At 37.1% G+C, this 24,083-nt stretch overlaps 1 protein-coding gene and 1 long non-coding RNA gene across 3 annotated transcripts in view; both read right to left on the bottom strand.

Moving 5' to 3' along the window:
* LOC144195788 (netrin receptor UNC5D-like) overlaps positions 1–6,152 on the bottom strand; it is a 75,993-nt gene extending 69,841 nt beyond the window's left edge. The window contains exons 1-3 of one of the 2 annotated variants that reach the window (XM_077715634.1): positions 6,048–6,152; positions 5,809–5,884; positions 4,545–4,748 (exon numbers count right to left, since the gene is read on the bottom strand). In XM_077715634.1, the coding sequence (XP_077571760.1) occupies positions 4,545–4,629 (85 nt within the window). In that variant the 5' untranslated portion in view covers positions 4,630–4,748; positions 5,809–5,884; positions 6,048–6,152. Of the gene's footprint in view, positions 1–4,544; positions 4,832–5,808; positions 5,885–6,047 lie in introns of those variants that run through there. The other variant, XM_077715633.1, reaches the window with a different exon arrangement.
* A 13,165-nt stretch (positions 6,153–19,317) lies between these two features.
* On the bottom strand, positions 19,318–23,007 carry LOC144195789 (uncharacterized). The gene is made up of 3 exons (XR_013326159.1): positions 22,874–23,007; positions 21,231–21,298; positions 19,318–20,700 (listed from the first exon to the last, which is right to left on the bottom strand). It is a non-coding gene; the product is annotated as an uncharacterized LOC144195789 (long non-coding RNA).
* Between the last annotated feature and the right edge of the window lie 1,076 nt (positions 23,008–24,083).

Below are 24,083 nucleotides of genomic sequence, written 5' to 3'. Positions count from 1 at the left end.
AGAAGTGTGTTTACTAGTATGCATTTACTTGAGGGCACACTTTCTCACAGGCCTTATGGCAGTGAGAAAGTGGGTGTTAGAGGAATGTCTATGATAAATTCTTCTAATAAAATACAGCATCTGGTCCATTTGTCAGTAACTACAGATATGAAGCAGTTGAAGCTTGTGTAATCATGCAGTGCCCCCATTTGATTCATGGAAAAGGCTCAATTACTGTGGGAAAACACATATTAGTGATGCTTTCTACTGCAGAATGTTCTGCCTGGTGTTGTTTGAGAATAAAAGCTCCACTGAGAACTAAATGTTATTTATTACAGTCCCTGGGAATGCTCGATCCGGAGGACATTTAACAATCCCTAATATGTGGAGAAATCTTTTTTAATTAAATGCGGATATCAGTGAAGTACAGATTTATCAACAACAACAAATTTGACCAAATGAATTAAATAATTTCTTATATATACACACACATGGTTATGTATACATGTACACACACACATATAATACATGTGTATGTTAAAACATTGCTGCTTTAAAAAAATATATGTATTCCCCCTGCAAACCTTGAAAGAGCAATGGTGAAAATTACATTATATCACGGTTTACTCTGTCTGTTTTATTCACAACCAGGTGACGTACAAGAGCACCTTGAATTTAGTTGGGAGTAATAATTCTGCATGCAAAATGTACATTTGGGCAAAGTGGGGAATTGAAAAATTGGTTTCCAGTAGATATAGAGGTGTTTTTTAAGAGTGGTGAAACAGTATAGGCTTTCACATAATAGCATTTTCAATTGAAAAAGTCAGACAGATTGTTCAGCCTTGCCCTGGTACAGTGCTATATTCAGTTCTGTGTGTCTAGTGTTTCTGGACGTCGAGTAGATGACAGGCATTACTTCCATCTAGTGACACAGGCATTCGGCCCTGTTCAAGGCTTTCAAAGAGGAAAAAATATTTTTTTTTCCAAAGCAAAAATCTCAGCGGCAATTATTATCATGACAAAAATGGCCACAAAACCCAAAAATCTTAATAATAGACAGTTAAATACAATAACTCTAAGTTTGGGTTTGAGCTAATTTGCTTTCTTTAAATTATAAATGGCTAAATCTTTATGATGTTTAGTGGGTATATATAATACACTTTTACAATAGTACAAGTTGTGAGACATCAATTGTGATGTGATTTTAAATAATTCATCATGACAAAAATGCTGCTATTTGCTCAATTTTACTGTATATCCACTTCAAGACCTTAAATACACATTGTCAGGAGACTAAAATTAAGTGAGGACTATATTTGGACTCTTGGGATGCGAATGGATTAATACACTTATTGAGATGTAAAGAGTACAGACTTAATTAGCAATGAGCTTTAAGATTGCAAAGACTTTACAAGCCCAGAATGACAGCAATGCCACATTACAACAAGCCCACTACATAGAAGTTCTTTACTCTTATTACAACCATTATTACTGTATATCATTTTCGAATGGAAGGCCATTTGGTTTAATTTAAATGTAAATCTGGGCACTCAACTGTTCACATTGTCACAAATGACACCATGATGATGATGATGATGATTATTCCTCTTGCCAACAGTATGGAAATCATATGAACCCTTTCACTTTCTATTTCACTATGAAGGGAAATAATGGATCAACTCTCTCCTGTTCATTGGAGAAGAACCCTGTTGAAACATTTGGATTTTTTTTGTCCTGATACATTTTGAAGCTGAAGAAAATAAAGAATGACAATAAACATGTTACCAAATAAATTCTAACGAAACATACAAAGTGCAATATGATGTTTATTCTCCACTTAAGACCTGCCACCATCATGCAATATTTCCAAAAAATAAATCCTTGTGAAAATGCTCACATATTCCCCAGGGCAGCTGTTTTAATCACTCTGTGCCATTCAACCGAGTATAACATATTTGCAATAGCCTGCAAAGCATCACTGCCAATTGCAACTAATTTGAATAATCCTTAATCAAATATGAACTCATCCATGGCCCTGCTATTTTAATGTTTTCTTACTCTGTACACACAACTAAGCTTTCACTAAATATAACATGCATGAACCAACATTCAACCACCAAAGACTCCATCTCCAACAAAATCAAATCATTTGGCCTGTATTGGCTGCGCCTTTCTAACCAAAAAAAAATGCAGTGAGCCATTAGAAAGCATTTCCGTGTTTCCTCGTGTTACACAGGAGGAGCCCCCTTGCATGCAAACATCACCATTGATCTTTAAGAGCTTGTGGAGGCGAGCTGTGCAAGTCCCATTACAGCCATGCTGCTGTGTTCTTTGTTTGGAAAATGTTTGTGTGACACCTGTTGTTCATAAAGAGGAGGCATGAAAATGGCATATTGCTATCATGGTGACCAAAATAATTGATTCCGCTTATCAGCATGATGACAATGTTGAAAAGAGAGAGGCTAAAAAAAATTTAAAAAATCACTGCTGTTCATCCAGTGTCGTGAATGAGGGCTTCATGGATTTTTGTGTAAAATATGCAATCATTTATAATAATCATTTGTGAGCAGGCGGCATATTTGGGCAGATCGTTTAACCATTAAAACTACAGGGGTGGAAATATAGTTGGATTTTTTAGATAGTGTATGTGTCTGAATAAAAATAGCCTAAGGCTGGTTTTAAATGCAACTCTTTTTAAACAATGATTTTAGTGTCTGTTCTTTTTTTTTGAGACTGTGTGTTTAGGGTTGGTATTGATTTTCATACAAGGCGAAAGTGAAACATTCACAGCAGCACTATTGCACTAGGCTCGTATTTCTTTCACAATTCTCCAGTGACATAAAAACGGTTTAATGACTACAGTGATACGGAGCTGTGATAGCGTGATGATAAATGATCAACTCGGCTGCAGCTTGATGACCGCCCGCCCTAAGTTGTGTCCTGTTGTTTCAACAAATAAAAGCATCAAACTGGGACAAATAACGGGAATCAACACAGTCCAGTATTTGAATTAGTATGGCGGTAATCAATACACTTTCTTGTACCACAGGATTACAGGACTAATTATTGGTCATATGAGTACTATATCTAGTCCCCAATAGATATATTTAATATCTTTCTTGTAATTGTTTCTGTAGACAACTTCATTTTGCTTTTGTTCTTCAAAGATTAGTGAGAACCTACCAGAAAAACCTTCCAAATCCACGGCATTACGTCCACCGACTTTCAGAGTTGAACTGTTAGAAAATTGGAGCAAAATCATTTTCCCCTCAGAAATGAAGCTTTTGCAAGATAAGTGTAAAGGTTAATCTAGGTTTCGTTCCACAAAACCTTGTTCCTAATTGTTTAAGATGCCCTATATTCTTTTTGGCAAATGTAAGTCAAACCTCCGTGTTTATATTGGGTAAAGTAATGGGTGATTTGCATCACCTAGTGCACTAGCTAATCTTTTAGTGTAGTACTATCTGTAATTGGGTTGGCGTTCTAGACAATTCTTCTTCCCTTCTGGATGTTTTTCCTAGTGCAACAACGGTTCTTCCTCAGAATTTCAAATGGTTGTATTGGTGATGCCAAGTGTTTGTGCAAAGGTGGTTTTCATCCTAACCTTTAGACAACTGAAGGTATATATTCATGTTCATGTTTTTAGCACCTCTAATAGTGTGTATTGCAATATCCACAACAAAAACACAAATCTCGCAGTGGAGATTTGTGGAGGATTATTATTATTATTTACTATAACTAACCAATGCAACAAGAAACAATTGGGAAGCAAAAAATGCAGCTGCCTGTCCAGTACATTATTTATCAAGAAAAAAAAGGAGGTTCAATAAATATTTTTAGTAGCATTTTTTGCCCAAAAGTATAAACATATAAAATATACAATGTTGACACTGTTCATGTTTATACTGAAATCTTTTTTTCAGTTGAATAGTCATTGTACTTTGACAGTAAGAAAAACATTGGCGCGGGTTGAGACCATGAAACCAGCCATTAATTACACCAGCATGTAATGTAACAGGTTATTCTGTTTTGGATGTATTTTTCTTAACGTACATTTATGCCCTCTAAAATTAATTTCAGGACTTGTGAATGAAGCTGCATGCACTATAGACAGGAATATTACAGATAGAAAACCTCTTTTATAAGAAGAAAAATGGTGGCTGAATATAACTGGATTTAAAATCTAAAGTAAAATATGAATACCATGCAAATATGAGAACTTTGCTAACTTGTTTAGATCTGGTGTAGACATTTTTTTAATCCAATATATGATGTTTTAGTACCAGTAAGGTTCTGATGGATACTGGGTGTACTGGTACAGGAACCAGTAAATGGTCAGGGGTAACCTTAACCTCTTCTGTGCATCGAAAAAAAAAACTTAAACTGATACAAAAAAATCCTAGATAAGGAGATGAAAAGGCAACCCAAAAAGAGAAATGTCCCCTCCTATTGGAAAGCGTGTTTGCAGCATCCCACATCGCAACATTTTTCACTGAGATGTTGTACCGCGTGCCAAACATTCATCCAAAAGTGCTTGTACAAGTACTAGGAGAAATCCTGCTTACCTTTGGAGATGACAGATGACGTGCAACACGCAAAAAGTAGAAAAGCCGTCGTATAAGCAAAGGGTCCTCTCTTCGGTGCGCCCATGCCGACGCGTAGTTGTTCCCCGTTTAAGCGAGACTGACTGCTTCCGACTCTTGACGCTTCTTCCGTGCTGGACCAGTCCAGGCACGGCAAGTTCCTTCCGCGTAGACGGCAAGAATAGTCTTTGAAAGTGAAGAGGAGAGACGTGAGCTGGAGGGCTGAACAGCTGAAGGAAAGAGAACAGGCATCTTCTCTTCTTTTCGGCAGCGTGTTCGAGCGCGGCCACTCCGCGTGCGCCTGAAGTGCCCCCCCTAAACAGGTTTAAGCATCCAGGAACCCGTTTCACGCTTAACCAATGGCAACTAAGGGAGACAAGGAGGAGGAGACAGTTCGACAAGTGGTCCTAATCAATAAGCCATCACAGCAGGGAAAAGTCTCAAGGCTGTTCGTCGTTTGGGAAATGGGACTCAACAGTGGCTAATTAATGGCTTCAAAATATACATGAAAAAAAGTGTCTTGTAGTCGTACATTTGGAACAGAGGCGATTCTGGCTAATTTTGCTCAGTGGGCAGAATTTTTTCGAAAATATAGCACCACATATATTCCTTTAAAACAGGGGTAGGAAACCTATGGTTCGGGAGCCATATGTGGCTCTTCTAATTGGTGCATATGGCTCTCTGCAAACCTGTGAGATAGCATAGTAAAACTGCCCTGTACAGTTCAGTGGCATTGACATTTTTCATTAGATTTTGCATACATAATTTCGTTAATTAGGAACAGCATAAAAATGTTGTCCGAAATAATTCAGAGACTTTTTCTTACTTTAAAAGTGGTCAAATGACTAAAAAAATGCACACATTGTCATATATTTATATTCTTAAATTCTGAGTATGGCTCTCAAGGAATAATATTTGAAAATATGAAGTGTTTTTGGTTATTTCCGTCAAAAAGGTTCCTGACCCCTGCCTTATACTTTCCTTGAAAAATAAATTGATTAACTTTCTATTTATATAAAAGATGAATATGGGCACTGAAGAACAAGGTTGGCCAATATTCTAACTTTAATGTTAGAATTTGAGGGTTGAATTTACTATCCTGGATATAGAGACACAATTAAGACTATAAAATCAGAAATCTGGCCACTTTCTTTTCTTTGGTGAGCCTAATCCTCTTCTGTAAGTTTGTGAGTGGGTTGATTTTTGGACAGTTTTCACAGTGGATGTACTTTCTGATGAAACTCACCCGTATTTTATCTTGGTTTGGCAGCTGGATTTTGGGCCACGAGTCAGAATCAAAACCAGGATAGATGAAATGCAGCCTAAAGAGGAAGAAAAATTGATTATATGTCTTAGCCAATCATTAGAAGAGAATTACTCAGCGCCAAATTCACCATCAGCTTTGTGAAAAGCATTTTCTCAAATAAGTCCGGTTTTCTTAACGCTTAATTTCTCAACCTGGAGTGTTGTTGGAAGTCAACTCACGCTGTTGGGTTGGTCCCACTGGAGCAGCCTCCATGTCCACACTAATCCCACAAGTGTTCAATTGGGTTGACGTGTGTTCTCGGAGCGGGCTGTTCTGTCCTCTCTAAATCCAAATTTGGGAAATACTCTGATTATCCTGGCTTGTGTGGGACGGTGTTGTGATCCTCAGGGATAGATAGATATCCCAGACTCAGGAGATATTGAATCGCTGCTGGCTCCGAAATGTCATTCCAAGATCTGTGCAACAATGGGCATAGTGTTCACCACACCGTCTCCATGCTTTGATCCCATAATGCAGTTTTTGCAAACTGATCCGTTCTCCATCACTGAACATTTGGTTGCCAACATTGTTTTGTTCCACTAAAAATTTAATCTCTTGATTATACCACATGGGCGAATTCAATTTCCACTTTTAGGAGTCAGTCGTCAGAGTTGGGACCTTGCCATTGCATTGCACCCAAGTGCATGCTGGGTTTAGTGCCTTGCTCATTGCAATTACAACGGTGAACTAGAAATAAACTGGCCTCTTACGAGGTTTTAATATAATCCATCTTTGTGCTCACTCTAGTGACTATCTACTGCAAATCTGCTAAGAATGGTTTCAGCTTTCAGAAATTGTCAATACAGTCCTGAAACAGTAAGCTGTGCCTTAATGTGATGCCATACAATGTGGGAATGGTGGATGAATACCAATGCAAAGGCAATTTTGATATGGTCAGATTGCCAACAAAGACAAACTATATATCTGTAGCTGCTGTCTGTAATTTGTTATGCTATAAAACAAATACATCACCACAGGCGACTGTTGTCCTGATCAAAGTTAGAATCCTTGTTCCTTTCAGATCCCATAATCGTGGTAGAACCGTTCAAATTTGTAAGTACAATTGCTTGTCGGGGCCATACATAACCAATTGGTTCCCAAGGCAAAACATTTGATGATGATAGATGATACTTTTATTTCCATAAATTAGTTGAACATTTGTTCCTTCCTCACTGTGTTACTTTTGTGCACCCCAAATATTTACATCACTGGTCCTATTAGCCCAAGATTGATTGATCGGTTTATGTTTGTTTGTCTGCATATCTACCAAAGAACAAGTCTGCATCATTTGATTCTACACAGGTTCAACGGTGAAGAGTGTGCCCCAATAAAAAGCCCAACTCACACTCTTGCCCTTTAGAGTGAAGATTCAAATGGCATGCTTGCCTAGCTTCGATGCACAAAAATACTGAAACCTCATTTCCCTATAAATTCTCCTTTTGTCTTCCAGTTCTATTGCACAGAAGGACTACTTCTTATTATCTGAAAATGCAAAAATGCTTGCTTATGTTAGCAACTGGGTACGTGCATAGGAGTAATATGTATAGCTATCAGAAAACCAACTGGTTATGCTGTTACCTCAAAAATAATATGTTTAAACATAATTGCATGCCTATTTAATAAGCCAGCGAGATAACGGTTTGGCAATAATAATCGAATAAAAATAAACCTCTATTAACCATAGTGACAGTCCCAAGCCATTATTCTGTAGTGCTCAGGTGCACTTACAGACAATACAGTACTTGAAATGCTTTACCTTTTATTCAGGGTGATTGAGAGTCCAATCAATATAAGTATGTGGTCAGCTCTTTGTTTTTTTATGGATGGTTAATGCTTTGGGAAAAAAAACACAAACACACAAACAATTGGTTCAATTATTCTTGACAGAAGAGGGATTTGAACTAATTAACCCACTCCTTCATTGTTTGAAGCTGGTAACCCTCTTCAGCATTGTCGTCCAAAAGTTAACTTCTTTACATTTGTATTTTTATGTTTAAACCCTAGCATTTTTTACACAACCACTGATATGAATCAATGATTTAGAACTCATACCTGTTATGATCGACGTGAAAATACCCCAAAAAAAACAAGAGTTCTACTGGTATTATACATTCATCGCAACAGGTAGTCAATGGAGAGTTCTATGCAAATCATTGCTCAAGCTTAATGAAACCCTCAAAAATGTCTCACTAAATGAAAGTAGGCATATCAAAAGACAAGACCTTGGACTTCTTTAAAGATTTTTTTTAAAAATCCATGATGGACAGGTATTTGAAGAACGCAACCACAAGACGTGTTTGCTATGAAAGTATTCTAGTGACTGAATGCATTGCTTGAGCTGTCATTTCCTCCTGTGTGGAAAATGACCCAGTTTTACTACTTACTAGTTCTTGGTTCATCAAAGATTTTATGCCATTAATTTATAATAAAATACAAAATGATTAATTAAGAATGAAAATATGAAGCCACTCCCCTCACTTTATTCTGAAAAAGTACTGAGTATTTAGTAGATTGAAGCCTCCTTTGGGGATAAAAACTATAATTATTAAAGGAAACATGCTGAAAATTCACAAATAAACTAGCAGGGAGTGTATTTGAAAGTCAATTTGAATATAGAAAGATTAATGTCAGTCCCCCTGGAGAATGTCTAACAGATGAATAACTCAGTGCTGTACATGACACATGTTGTTAAATTGAGTAGATCTCTTGGATTTGACTTTCCTATTAAATCAAAATGATTTATTAAAACTCATCCAATTTTTGTGAGTAACAGTGTATTTGTTATTTTCACAGGACAAGAATTAATGCATGAACATTTGGACTGTGTTTTCCATTTCATACACTGTTGCTGTCTTTTTTTCTAGTTTACTTTGGTGTATGTACGATGAAAATATGGAACAGACAGTTTCACCCACACCATACTCCCTTCCAAAACCTGTATTGATAGCATAATAATGAGGCAGGAGGGTATCCACCACCGGAGAAGGGTCAGGTGGCAGCTGGAGGATCTGCGCCGCTGGAGCAGGAGATGACTCTTACGGTGCGGGAATAATGGCCTTGAGCTGCTGCGGCCCAGAAATATCGTCTGTGTACAATATATAGGTCAGGTATTTTCATAAAACATGCTAAAACAATATCCACAGCAGGGATATTACCAGCACCTCAACAAAAATCTTAACAAGGGGCAGAAATTATAGTGGTAATTTAGTATACTTCAAATTTCAAATGTTGAAGAGTGATTAAGTGCATTTGCAAGTAATGCTGTGAATTGATTAGCAAATTATGGTCCATGTGAAAAATAAAATCTAAGCATGAAGTGAAGCAGAAATGAAGCAGTAGGACTATTTTTGAGATTTTAGAGTTATTGATTCATTCATATTCCAAGAAATCCTAGAAAAAGGGTTCAATAAGTCAGCTTCTCAAGTGTGGCTATCCAACCTGATTCCAAGGCATCCTATCTCTATCATGCCAGAATTAAAAGATCAAGCTATCGATAAATTTGGCAGAAGCCTGATAAAAACCTGATGATTTGATCCAAAATGTGACAAAAAAGCACAATAACATTGAGCTTTCTTTGCAACATTTCATTGGAGCTCCCAGAGCTCATTAATGATAAGTACAATGACAGTCTAACTCCAGAATTGCTACATCGAGTTAGCATTATGGGACCAGATGAATGGAAAAAAAATAAATTCATGGCCGCTGCACATCTAATGCAAATGAGGACTGAAGAGAAATATTCATAAAAGGCGCTTTAATAGTCGTGACTATGCCTCACATCAAGCCGCTTTGATACCGGCAGCCCGGTGGTCAGCCCAGCTGGGAGGCTCAGATCAACCAAGGGAGACAGCTGGGGGTCTGTCAGAATAGACCATCGACGGCACAGCAGGGTGACCATGATATCAGAGTCAGTTTTTGTTCTGCACTGCCCCCGTCTATATTTGGGGAGAACAGAGAAGATAGCTGGCACTCGTCTAAATGGGTTTGGCTCAGACGCCTAGGCTTAATTCCCCAACTCTGACTGACTTGCTTTGGAGCTAATATTGATCCAGCCTTCTTCCTTTTCATTTCAACAATTCTGAGCCCAGATATGTGATTTGGGTTAATAGAATTTAAATATATTCTGACGAGAATCTTCACGTAATACTTGAGATTGGATTTATAGGACTATATCTGCAATAGATAGTATGTGAGGATGCAAAGCTTGCTATGATTTGTGTTGATTGTGGTTTTAAAATAGGGAAAATGCAAGGTGTACAGAGTGGACTGAGAAGTGAGAAAAAAAACAAAACGATAAATCCTTTCAGGGTTTCATTTTTGTGTCTCATCACTCTAATCCCATCAAAGGCTCCCTTGCTTTTTGTTTTCCTCTTCCAAATGTGATACCCTCCTTTAGGCTTAGCCTCCCTCAGGTTTGGCATCGTGAAGTGTTCATTGGTAATTATTTGCTTCCAGACAAACATCTGGGAGTGTGAATACATCAAATCCCCTTTATCACAGCAATCTTTCAATAAAGTTTTTTTTCTTCTAGGATTAAATGGCAAATCAAGAGAGGACTCACCACCAAAGCCACCTATAAACCACTCAAATGAAGCCTCACTAACACATTCAATCATGCTTCCTGAGTAAAAGTCATATCTTTCTTAAAATGTTGTCTCTGCCTTTATCAGCAAGATCAAATGGAAGCTCGACAGCAGTGTGTGTGGCCTTGGCAACTAAAGCTGTGGCTCTTTTACCCCAAAGAAGATAGGAAGAAGAGAGTATGCCAGAAAAGAGAGATGTAGTAGTAAACCCATTTTTGATGGCGTAAAAACCATCCAAACCATGATTCATTGCATAATAATTATTCCTAATGTTTGTAGCTATTAAAAATATATATTTTGCATACTAGTATACTCATTATTGTTCCGAGCAGTATGAAATTAAGACAACTGGAACCGATAATGTAATGTAATATTTTTTTCCCAGGTAATGATAGCATAAACAAAGGTACTGCTTCCTACAACTTGATTTGAAGTAGAACTAGATTAAAGGCTCAAAGGGGTATTGAAAGTGAATTTTGAAATATAGTGGGATAGATTTCTTCGCAGGAAATGTATGAAAAGCTTTTGAAGTGTTAATGATTTAGTTGGTTAATATCTTAAGGCTGTATGTTCAAAACAGGTGATCGATACGCTGATAAATATACTTTGATGCCGTTTGGTAATTACAGTACTTTGATGTCAAAGGAATAGTCGACATTTACATGATAATAAGTCTCGCTTCATATGCATTTTTAAGCCCCTCTATACATCCGCTTTAAGACAGATTCATTACACCTTTTAAATTCCCTGATGTTCTGTGAAGGGCATGAAGGAAGAATGGCAACCAAGTCCCTTGAATAATATTTCACGTAGGTTGTAACAGTATGCAAATCAGTAGGCTTGAATTGGAACAAAAAAGCCAGGACTCAATTCTACTGTCTTGAAAGTCATGTCAGCGTTGTGATTTGACTGAATGACATAACTGGATTGTACAATTTGTTTGTTTGCTTAATTATTTTTTTCCAAATGTGTTAAAGTAACCAATCATATGAGTTTTAGTACATCCTTTTTTGTAGATATTCTAATCAACCATTATTGTTGGTTGCTCTTGGCGGGTAATAGAGGTGCAACGATTTATCAATTATTGAACACAGTCCCTCACTTCTCGACAATTCACGGTCAATGATGGAACCTCAGCAAATTGGACTGTAGAAGCAGTCACAAGAACGCAATTTTATTGATTGATTTACATTAACATACCTGCAAACAGCTGACAGATGAAGTGACGAGAATAAGACTCAGAAAAGAAGAAAAAAATGCGAGCCATTCTATATAAATATAATTATTATTATTAACTATTTAGATATTTACATAGTATATAATAGAAATATGATAAACAAGCTGTTCATATCAGGTTAAAAGACGGTACCTAAGTAACTATTTAATTTGTGATACTGGGATGAATGAGAGTAGTTTTATTATTTCTTGTAGAGTATTGCAGTCATTTTGGGGCAGAAAAGATATGGTTGATTTCGGTCATAAAAATGTTAGTAATTCTGCGGGAATGGTAAGTGGAGATATTGGTATTCAAGGTAAGCGGAGAGTGAAGATGAGGTTGGATTTAGCCAATATACAGATCTGTGAATATGTCTGGGTGGTTGAAAGGATGACCAAATCACCATAGAGTAAGTTTTATCTCTCCCTAGGTATGGATAATCAACCAATTTCATGTGCAGAGATGTTGTAGTAACAAAATTCAGTCTTCTCAATGTTGAATTCATCACTCGTCTGTAATTCTCTCTGCTAGCAGTCTATCAATATTTAACAACAGAGGGCAGTAGTGAGGGGAAAATGCCGCAGAGTAATTCAGGTCTCTAGCACCATGGTCAGCGACACTAAGTCGCTGACCATGGTGCTGGAGACATTAAGTCGCTGACACCAAAGTTAAGATATATTTACCATCTTTCTAGCATGGCAATCACGTTTCAGGCCACAGTGGGGGAAATGGGATGGAAATCAAATGATGCGGGGTGACGGATTTGCCAAAGCTCAAAGGCTGCGAATGACGTGGTTGAATGTCACTTGACTTTTAGATTGTCAAAAATAAGTCATGGCAATGACACTGTCAGCGTAGCAGCTAAAGTGAAACAGAAAAACAGTTTTAAGGTATTAAACAATATAAAATCGTGATAGTCAATAGTCGTCAAAACAAGTAAGTGGCATTTTTTTAATCATTTCTTTTTGCCAATAAATTCCACTTCATTTCACTATTGTTAATGTTATAAATGGATTTTGGAGTTAGTGAAATGCACCGTAATCTGCTCTCTAATACTAGCAGGCATAAACAGTATAGGATATACCATTTAAAGGATCATCATAAATCAAAAGGAGGCTCGAGGCCTCAATCTCCACTTTCACACTCCATAATTTTGTTGGAAAGTTGAGACGGCATTACTCTGCTAATGGCATAAGATGGTAAGACACTTGTGAAAAGTACTTCCTCCAGCTGGAGACAACTGCAGTCCATTGAGCTCCCCCACCACCTTCTGTGGAAGTTCTGGAGAAATTTGTTTAAACGTAGTTTAAAAGACTAATTTCAACCCCTTAGGCAGGTGCATAAAACCACAGGATGATCACTGCACTTCAGAGTCAATCCCACTTCACCAGCTGGCCACCTAATGCTTTAACCACCATCATCAAAGTTGTGGATCAGTGAGGGCAGATCAACTAAGCACCAAAATATACAGAGTAGAACAACAGCTCATATTTGGAATAATAAACACAATGTCAAAGCATAAATTGGCAGAGAGTAATCCCACCAATTCTAGCAATAGATGAATGCTCAGGTTTGGAGTCGTACCAAGGCTGCGCTGTTGTTTACTGCGCCAGCCTGGGTATTACTGCACAGCTATGAAAGCGAAATTAGGTTACTCTGTGCATGAGGAATATATTCAATCACTGACCTTTGCAGCTCAAAACGGGAGGGTTATACTAACTCCATTCAAATGAACCTGAAATGGAGAACAAGGCATAAATGATAGATGAGATCTCTACAGTAATCCACTGCTACTGAAAGCTTTGCTGCTGCACACGTGACTTCAAATTCAGGTGCCAAAATAGAAAGAATTGCCTTACCATTATTCTTTCATCAAAGCAAGACTAATAAAGAGGTTTTTATAGTTTGAATGACATGACCATAACAGAATACGTTCACACAATTATGGAATTGTGAACCAACACAAATGCCAACTCATTTTGGAAACTTCAAAATTATTTGATAGTACAATTTTTATTTATATTATGGCTTCATGACCACAAAAAGGAATTGTACAATGGTATTAGCAGACGCAAAACATTTTAATTAATTGTTACCTTGTATTTCTAATATTTTAGACAGGAGACGGAATTTGTAAATTGGACAATAGGCGTCCTATGTCTCTTTTGTGAAAGTATTACATTGTTTCAGACACAAAAAGAGTCTCATTAGGGTGTACTGGAACCTATTGTGATGATTTTTTTTTTTTTAGAATTCATTGTACGAAAGACCATGCTTAAAAGTGAGCTTAGGCATTCTTCACAGTTGCGACAAAACCCCTACACATGCCACCACCCCCTCAATGCTTTGTGTTCTTTCATTCGTAACCTCTCTTTTTTGGCTTATTTGCTGTAATGCTTTCTTGGTAGAACAGCATGTTTACAAATAGGAAATACTTCAGAACAAATGGCCAAAGACGTAAATGACACAAAAAATGCCACAGGTAAGGGAAGAATGCTGTAGAACAGTACGGATGCGAGCTTGTTGCAGAAAATGTAACAAAGCTCATAGATCACTGAAAAGGGATTTTCTGTCATTGGCTGGTTCAATTCCTGCTTAAATGAGATGATGTATTTTGGGAAATGTTCTTGATGTAAATAATTGCCTGTTTTACCTTCCTTTTCAAAAAAATTCAAAAATATGTATTAAGAGAAACCATCAAATGGTTCATCTGTGAAAAAATACTTCAGTGATTGTTATAAGAATGCTTTGAATTTTCTATCACACACACATTTAAATCTTTCATACTGGTATCCTTGATGAGAATCAAATGTATAAAAGATGTTGATACTCTAAGCTCCTCATCAAAATATAACTAAGTGAAGAACAAATACTCAAAGCAGCATTTTTTATGTCATATTGACATTACATGAACTATTAACACAATCATGTAAGAAAAGAATATATGTTATAATAATAACATTGTACATTTTTTATGCAAACCCTTTCATTCATTCATTTTCCCTTCCACTCATCCTCATGAGGGTCGAGGATGCCAAACCCATTCCAAAAATATTAAGAAGCAGTAAAATAGTTCTGAGAAGAGTGAACCGAGATGACTCGAAACAATCAAATCAATGGAGGACCGGGCAATGAGACGCTTCCTCTTTAAATGCACATAGAATTGGCAGCGTCCATTGGATACTAATGAAGTAGTCTCATGCAATGTTGAACAGAATCCCTCTGCAAAGGTGAAAGGCTGGAAAATAAGTAGTACAAGGCCAAAGTGCTCAAAATGATCTCCCCTCATTGCACACCGCTGGACATGTGGATAATCTCATGCATCTTTAATCCAGTTGCACTGTGTGGCGACTGAGAGAACAGATTGGATGTTGAAGGCTAGAACAGGGCATACCCCAGCAATAATAACTAATAAAAGGAGGAGTCACAGGCTGTTGGGATACCTGCATAGACAATTGCCCCTATCCGTTGTTGTCGGGTTTAAAGTGAAGATACTTGATCATCACAGGCCTAATTCCCCATAGAAACCATTAGCACAAACATGACCCAGTACCCTTTGCATGGGGATGCTTATCTGATAGGAATTTTCTTCCTTCATGGATCACATTTGAACTTTTCACTTCTGGTTTGAAAACTGGCCATTTTAGCCCAGTGGCTTCAAGGTTGAAATAAAATACAAAAATAATAATAACACGAAAACATTTTTTTTGCACAATAGCCGTTACGAAGGTTTGCTCAGTGTTATTTCCAAAAAAAAGTAGATGGTGGAAAAGTTACCAAACAAAAAAAAAGGAGCGTGAGTCTTAGAAAAGTGAGGAATAATCTTTTTATCATTGAAGCGCTTCAATTTGTCAGTGCTGGGAATGTAATACTTTGCAATAATCATGGACAGCAAAGTTGTTTCAAAGCAGCAGGTTTTGAATAATTTGGATTTTTTTTATAGAATGGAAGTTTCTCAGTAGCCAGTTGAAATAAAAAACAAAACAAAAAATTAAGTGGCACTTTGTGCTGCATATAGAACTAAATCAGGCTCTACTGCCCATACTTTTTGCGATAGGATCTAGCACCCCTGTGACCTTTAGGATAAGTTTTAAACAAAATGGATGATCACCACTACATCCCTGTCTTTAACCCCACAGAAGGTTATAAAGCCAAGTCATATTTACGAAAAAACTTGATTGCTATTATGTAAGTTAGCAGAAATGTGATGACACAATTTAGAAAATTCACAATGGCTCATTTCAGAAACAGACATTCAGCAAAAAATATCTACGTCGTTGTTAATTTCACACTTGAGTTGGTTTGCAGACACTGCAGAGAAACAACTTGTGGTATCAAAATAAATCATTAATTTGATCAAATATGTTTAATGTTATTCTCTTCTTAAATTACAGAAAACCCACTTTACATTAGTCAACATCTTGTCTGTATATATTTGGCAACCTGTTATTTTTTGTTTGTTAAATGTGAAAATATATAACCTGTGCTATAACTAGCATTCAAGTTTTGACACTAATTATACACTACACACAACAATACACTCCTTTCCTTTATTCTGATGCAGCAGTATAGGTATATCCCCATTTCCGATGAATATATCATCTTCTTTAAGGCATTGCATGGTGACTGAAGCCTAAAAAACTGAGTTCTATATTTATATATGGCTGCTACATTTCAAGTTCCCTTTCTATCACAAGATAAAGATCTAGACAGAGCCTCAAACTAACTGCCTGCCTCGCTGAATACAGCAAAGTGTAAAAGAAGTGTTAACATATTTCATTTTTACACTAAAGCTAAAATAGTATGCGTATATCAGGCCACTAAGCCCTTATAATATGGCGAATTGAAAATAAAAATATATGGTATTTCAATTGTGGATCCAGGAGTGAAATAACAGTATAGTAATTGATTTGAGCTTTGATTATCAATAATATCAATCCTCAGGAGGAAATTGCAGGACAGATACTCTCTGACGGATATTGCAGAGGGATGACTCTCCGGTGGATTGTGCCACACACAGGCACATATTGACTGAGCAGGGTTCTAATTTAGGACCAATTTTCTATGTCTTTAATAACCTGCAAGGAGTTCTGGAACCAAGTGACCCTATCCAGCACATGTTTTTTTTCTGGGAAAAGTCTGTAATAAAGTACAGTGTTATTGAATGAGTTGTGTGCCAGTCCTGCTCTCTGTTAATGTGACTCCAAATTCCCTGTGGAGACTTAAGTTACAAAGCCTAAATTTACTGCTGTATTTGTTGAACATCGCTATGCTGAATTAACCACTGGGACATGAGCATGAGAGCCATAACTGGCCAATTATTAGCATTACATGCAGTCTGCAATTTAATTTGTTTATGGTCACATTGGCACAGACTTTAGACAAGCTCTGGATAAATTAAGGAGGATTTATTTTCTGCAAACCTATTCAATATTCTTTGCCAAAAAATAGCAAAATATGCATTTAACCTCTATATATGTGTATGTATATTTATATATAGTACGTATATACATTATGTGGGGACACCATAATCTTCTGCTTACTAAACATTACAGATAACATCCGTGAGTACCACCAACCCCCTCAGGAACAGATTTAATTCCTAACTCAGTTAAAGAAAAAAAAACGTATGAATGTGCCAAGGTAATGCAATTTCAGTCGGCATAATTCTGTCGTATAAAAATTTCATTTCCAGACGTACTTTTTGTGCTCTTTTATTGCGTGGAGCTCAATAAAGTTGCAAGTGTTGCTCCTGTAGTGCAGTCTCTGTTTACTGCAGCATTGTGGGGACTATTCACAAATATTCAGGTATGAGTAACATTTATGTCATGAATATAGAGCAGACCTTGAGGCTCAATGTTTAATAATGGAAAGTAGGTATGAGGGACCATGAAAAAGCGGTATTTTTTTGTTGCTTAGTTGCTAGTCCACAGGAAAATGGGACCCGATGACAACACTAACCCAGCAGGAACACTTTATGACACAGACTGTTACGTTTATATCTTGATTTGGAGAATTAACCTCCCTAGGTAGATTTTTCATTTATTGGAACTTTCTGAACAACAAAGAGCAAAATAAAAAGCCTTTTTTTTGCATTCAATAAATGGGGTAATAACACATAATTGCATGGAAGATTTCAACAGATTCTAAACAATATCCGTTCTGTGTTGTGCGCACAACAAACCAAATGTTCGTTCAGAGGTGCCTTCATAAATAATGCATCCAAATCAAGAAAATGTTTCTCACCCATTTACACTTAATTACATTGCAACATGCAAGGCTAACATCACTTTTAAAAAGACTGGAAAGAACTGCAAGTCCTGGTACTCAGTTGGATGTAGTCCTTGTTTACATTATTTTTCTTTTTTAATTCACGTCATACTCTAGACTAAATTTGAAAGTTGTCATCAATGAATATACCAGTGCACAAAATAGTTTCCTTAAAACGTACATATATATTCAGTGAATATGTTGTAACTCCCAAAGCAAGTATTGGCAGAAGCAAAACCTAATTCCATGCCCAGAATGCTCCACCAGGGAAGTGTCCAGTACATCAGATGCCTACTGGACACTTCCTCTGACTCCTCTCGCTGTGGAGGAGCAGAATCGCTCTAATTCCAGCCCCTCCTGGAAGACCAAGCTTCTATAGAAAGACTCAATATCCATTAAGGATGTGCTTTGCGAAGATATGACTTAGTCATTAAAACCTCTTTTCACTTCAAATACGACCGTTGATGAAATCACAAGAAAACCCAGTTCTTCGAACTGCGTAGTTACTAACCAAATCATTGTTCTTCACTGAATTGCCTGTAATGGAGACGGTAGTGGACCTGACTGAAAAAGCATTGAGTAGCCCGAGAAGGAGGCAAGATGATATGCTAATTTTCTCTTAACGTGCCTACCGACTGCTGCACCAATGTACCTTTACTGAGAAACTAATCTGAGTTATATTGGCCTGCCAGGTGGAATTTATTCATCACTACTAGATTACTGAGGGTGGCTGTTGCACAGTGTGTGTAAGGAATGTGCTGTCACAGATTGTGTAGATCAGACAAATGAACATGAAAAGTCTCTTTCTCTCTGTTTGTTTGAGTGTGTGTGCGTGTCTGTGTGTGTATGTGTGTGTGTGTGTCTGACTGTCTCGCTCTTTGGGGGGTTAGGCAACCTTTGTTGAAAGCGAGCTCTGTTTCTGGGGTACTGCCTAATGTGTAATGCTATCAATTTGATATATACATCTTAAGTATCAACCTTGTTCAGTTTACCTTTATTAAGTTATTATTAAGAATAAATTTTATTTTGTTTGACAGTGTATTTGTGGGTGTAAGTCATTTCTTAGGAGTCCCTGTGTACATTTTTCATGTTTATGCGTCTTTTCAAGTTGGGTGATGCTTTAATGGTCAAAAAATATACTATAATCTTTTTACTTAAAATAATAAATTAATGTTTTTTTAAAATAAACATTCATCAAGCAATGCTATGTCTTCATGTAAAGGTGTTAAGTGGGAAAAATAACTATGAAGTGTTCAGTTAAACAAAAAAATCAACACATTTATTCCCCCAAAAATAAATATATTTTTTTCCGTTAAAAATCCCACACATACTTCTGCCACATCAAATAAGTTCTGTAAGTGCTGATTTAATTTCCAAGGATCATAAATAAAGACAGTCAGAAATCAAACTGATTGAATTATGATAAAGAAACTATGCGACTGAAACAACATCTTATTTTTAAAAATATATTCTATATAAAGTGAAATACAAAATCTACGTGGGAAGCCTGGTGGTGCTGTTTTGATATATCACAATGCTAATGCGGGCGTATTCACAATTGGGCAACACTCCACCTGATTATGAGACCACTCACAAAACCTATTGCATAAGCACAGCAACAGCCAAGAAAGCACATGAAAAAAAAAGTGTTTTAGCGCCACCAGAGTGAGAAAGAAAACCAAACTACTCAGGTATATTTATTCAGCATAGTCTATCAGTAAAACTCATGAATCATATGCAGAAGTGTCCCCAAATATAGGTGATAAGCACACAAGTCTAAGGTCCAATATCTAAGATATGAAGGAGTCTTTGTTGGTAGGGCCAGACTAGTTTGAGGCTGAGACAGCTTTGATGATCGATGGGCCATTGCTTGGTAATATTTCTTTCATAATCTTGATCCAGACATTGAGCGCATGAGACCAATAGACTATAATAGTAAAATTGAAAGGTATAGAGTGGATTTGAAGACTCTCACCTTGTTAATTGATTTTAAAAGACCTCTAAAATTGTGAATGACACACGATGTTTTTTTGAGGTTCTGTCATTCCTTGTAATTTAAACCTATTGAATTCTTAAGGCAACAGGACCCAAAATACATTCATGTATGTATGCACTTACTGTTTCCAGGCAACATGTTACGATGAGATAGCGACTCTAAACAGTACAATTTTTCATCTACACGGCAGGGGCTGCGGAATTGAGCCCAGGAGGCAATATAAAACAAAATGCATGTTTAAATAAGATGGAAGTGGAATTTTACAAGGTAACATAAAAAGATCTGTCTGATTTTTGATTAGCCATTTCCATACAAAATGGACAGAACTATTTTGCTTACTTTACAGAATGAAAAAATTACTATATTGGCACTATATTGTTAGTGTGGGGAAAAAAACAGGTGGGTGACATGAGGAGTGGATTGGTTGAGAGAAAAGGCATTCAGAACGAGTGAAATTAATGGAAATCACAAGAACTAGCTGCAGGGAAATATAAGATAATTATCAAAACCTCAAAAGAACCCAAACCTGACAAATCTCTGCATGTTTTCCTTCTAAAGTTTGACTTATGTTAAGTGATGACTTTGGTTCGAACTAGACAACCCATGTGTTTTCTGAACAACAAAAAAGCATCACACTTAGCTCAGCATAGCCCAGGTGGTGTAGACATCTGAGAAATAGTTGTGGGACATACCCATCTATCACAATCTGTCCCCTTTTCCATGGAAAATCCATCACTGGTGATTTTGCCGGAAGTCTGTTCCAATCCCTGGCTGAGGTAAAACGAGCTAAGTTAGGACACCAGATATGTTTCATGCTGTTTGTAAAAGTTACACAATAATTCCTGAAAAATTAAAATAAATTCAGAAAGCTATGTTAATCTGCTAAATACCCTCGAGCTCCGTTTTAAAAACGTCCCAAAAATATACCAAAATAAGATGTGAAATAATGAGTCGGTCTTGCTAAGAAGTACAAAAAACAAATGTCTTGATATTGTTGAAAAGAGAAAAAAATGACATTCTTTCATCGCTATAATTTGCATTTGTCATTCAGGATTAGGCTCTGCATCTATAGGATGGCTTTTTACAGTACTTAGACTTTTAAAATATACAATAGAGCAAGCAATCAGGCTCAAGTCGTTGTAATAGGCTGGATTTTAAACTAACGCATGACAAATAAGCATATCAAACGCTTTCCTAATCTTTGTGACTGAAAAACAGTGTGTTTTGACAGATGATGCTTAGAGTTAATAAATTACATGCCAGCATTACAATATGGTTCATTCCGAAATGGACGTGCCTGGCAGTGAGAAAAGTTGGTCTTCATGTATAATCGGTTAATTGCTTTGTGCTTCATGCTGCTTCAATCTAAAAAAAAAAAAGTCATTACAACACTGTTTGATTCTCATATTTACGGTTGTAACTGAACAAGTTAACCATAGGAGGCACCAAGTAAGGCATAAAACAATTTCATTCTGTTCAAATCCGACTGGGTAAAGAGATAAGTGTGGTTCTAGCCTTAGCAGCAAATTTATCAAAAGCACATTTAATTTTCACGAGAGAAGGAGTTATGAACTTTTTTGACTGAGAGAGCCCAAAACCTTTAAATTTTAAAAAATTATTTCACTATATAGACATGCATATGCAGCCTGGTTTAGCACAAACCCCTCACTGTTCTGGGGTGGAGGGTTTGATCCCAGGTTGTTCTCCTCTGGCCAGTGTGGATTTTCTCTGGGTAAGTAGTTTGGAAAATAAGTGTGAATATATATATAGTTCTGCTTGCCAAAGTAATATCACTCAAGACGTCCTAGGTCTCAGAAAGCCAGTTGTGAAAAAAAAGTGTGAATAATAATAACGTGAGCTGTATGACTGATGTGGCCTCTGCCACTTGCTACAGATTGCTTTGCTAAGTGTTACATTTGCAGCTGCATAGACAAGATGGGGGACTCAGACACCCATTTATTATAAAAGGAAGTGCACTTCAAAGATGGCATGGTCTCTATAAATGTTGACTCAGCCTGTCAATTCGACCTTTTTGGCATTTGGCTGATGCACAGGTGGCATAGGAGCTTGCGTAAAATGAACAATCTAAAGGTGTTTCAGGCAGGTCACATTCCTTGGCTTGGCTCTTTTCTCTCAGAATGTCAACGACTTATAATCATTTGCATGTGTCAAATAATTGAAGACATGTCAATCATATACATCAGTCTTTTTCAATGCGAGTGTATGTATAAAGTGTCTCATAAAGATGTAAGCATGATGATTAGAACATCAGAATTTCCATCCCCTCTATCATGTGGGTGTGTATGTGTGAGTTCTGGGCATGAAAACATGAATTTGATGACATACAATTCATTAGTAAATGTTAGGATTCAAAATAAAATATGGAATCTAACTTCGCCCATCTGAATAGTGGCAGTCTTCTTGTTGAATACTCATTCCATATTCTCTCTAATTGAGAGTTCGGGGAATCATTTCAACAGCCTGTAGTTTAGTTATTAAACTGCTCAAAAATAAATTCCAAAAGATAAAGTGAGGGCATGGTTTGCATTAAGAATTCCAGATTAGTAGTCAATAAACAGTCATAGATTTTGAAATGCATGGCATGCCGTCAGTATCTTGGATAAATTGCTACAAGGACTTATAAATCATACTGGCCTTCCTGAATTGCTAAATTATGCATGTTAGGGATATAAGTTTGAATGGCACTCTGGCAATGTGCGCCCCACTATTGACCAGAAACCAGTACAATGTGTTCCCCGAAGGGTGCCACTGTCAGAACTGATGTAATCAAAGTCTAGATAGGGAAATTACTGTGTCTAAATGCACAAACTATATGTATACCACGGGGTGTCTAAACTTATCTCAAGTCCCCCTATGAAACCCAAAAACTTTAACTTTGCCAACATAAATACTAAATATAACAAGGAGTAACGTACTCACATTACCAGGTGAAGCTGGGACAATCAAACTTTACTTTGCACTAAACCATGTGTTCTCTAAGGAAAGAAAGGACTCTACTGCCTCAGCAGTTATACTCATAGGCAGCCAAGAGAGTTAGTCAGGAATCAAGCCAGCAAGTCAGCAAGTCAGCCAGGAGTGCCAAAAGAAAAGGGTTTAAATAAGGGAAGGAAGTGAATCTTGATTGGAGGAGGGATGATTGGGAAGTTGTCTCAGCTGTGTTGGCCTGGGCAGGGCTTTGCCACAGGGGTGGAGCCACAGCTCCATGTACCTGCCTGAAGACAGTTGGGTTAGGGTAAGCAACCCCTGCAACCCTTTTGAAAATGGACGGTGTGAAAGATGAGTCAGTGCACTTCACTGAAAATGCATCAGGGACAGATTTCTGGCAACATTTCTTGGTAAATGCTAAAAAAAGTTTCTTAGTTTCAATGAAAATTGTCAAGGTTTCAATTATCCAACATAAAAAATGGGTCTTTGCCTATTGGGTGGAAAGAATGTCATCCTGCATTTATGAGGCCTTGAAAGCATTATAAAAGATGTTCAGCACACTACACAGTTGATATGAAATATCTGCAAATGCCTGTTCAAATGCTAGATTTTTGCATTCTATAATAACTTAATATCAAACTAAATCATTTAAACAACTGGACCTAATATTGTCTAATACCCTGTTAACAGGGGATGTTATTATGTGGTGTTTAAAAGTGCCTTTAATTAACCCCAAATACAGTCAGTTCAAATGTTCTAGTGGCAATTTGGAGGCATTTTATAATTCCCACAAGCCAATGTTGGTCATGGCTTCTTTTTTTCTAATAACACAAAAACCTGGCATTTAATTATTAGTGAGAAGGCCAGTACACAACACAAATACATTGCAATATTCTAAACACGAGTCATGTGGAAGCATCTCTAGAGCTTTTCTTTCAGTTTAAGTTGCTGAATAGAACGTGGCTGAATGGCCGTAGAGTGCTCGAAAGAATAATGACAGTCTTGTTTACAAGTTTCGTGTTGTTAGTCTTGAGGTAAACCCGGTCACTTTATGTAGTGTTTTGGTCGTTAATCTTGGTGCATTGTGGAGACAGTAACTTCCCCTTCCATTTTATTTATTATAGCATGTCAGAGGGGTCTCATGTCGCTTTTCCATCTACTGTTGTAAGAATTCACATCGTTGCCTTGGGCTTGGTGTGAAAGT

Source organism: Stigmatopora nigra, chromosome 4 (genome assembly GCF_051989575.1).
Source record: "Stigmatopora nigra isolate UIUO_SnigA chromosome 4, RoL_Snig_1.1, whole genome shotgun sequence".
Lineage (NCBI taxonomy): Eukaryota > Metazoa > Chordata > Actinopteri > Syngnathiformes > Syngnathidae > Stigmatopora > Stigmatopora nigra.
This window is presented reverse-complemented; position numbering and strand designations above follow the sequence as displayed.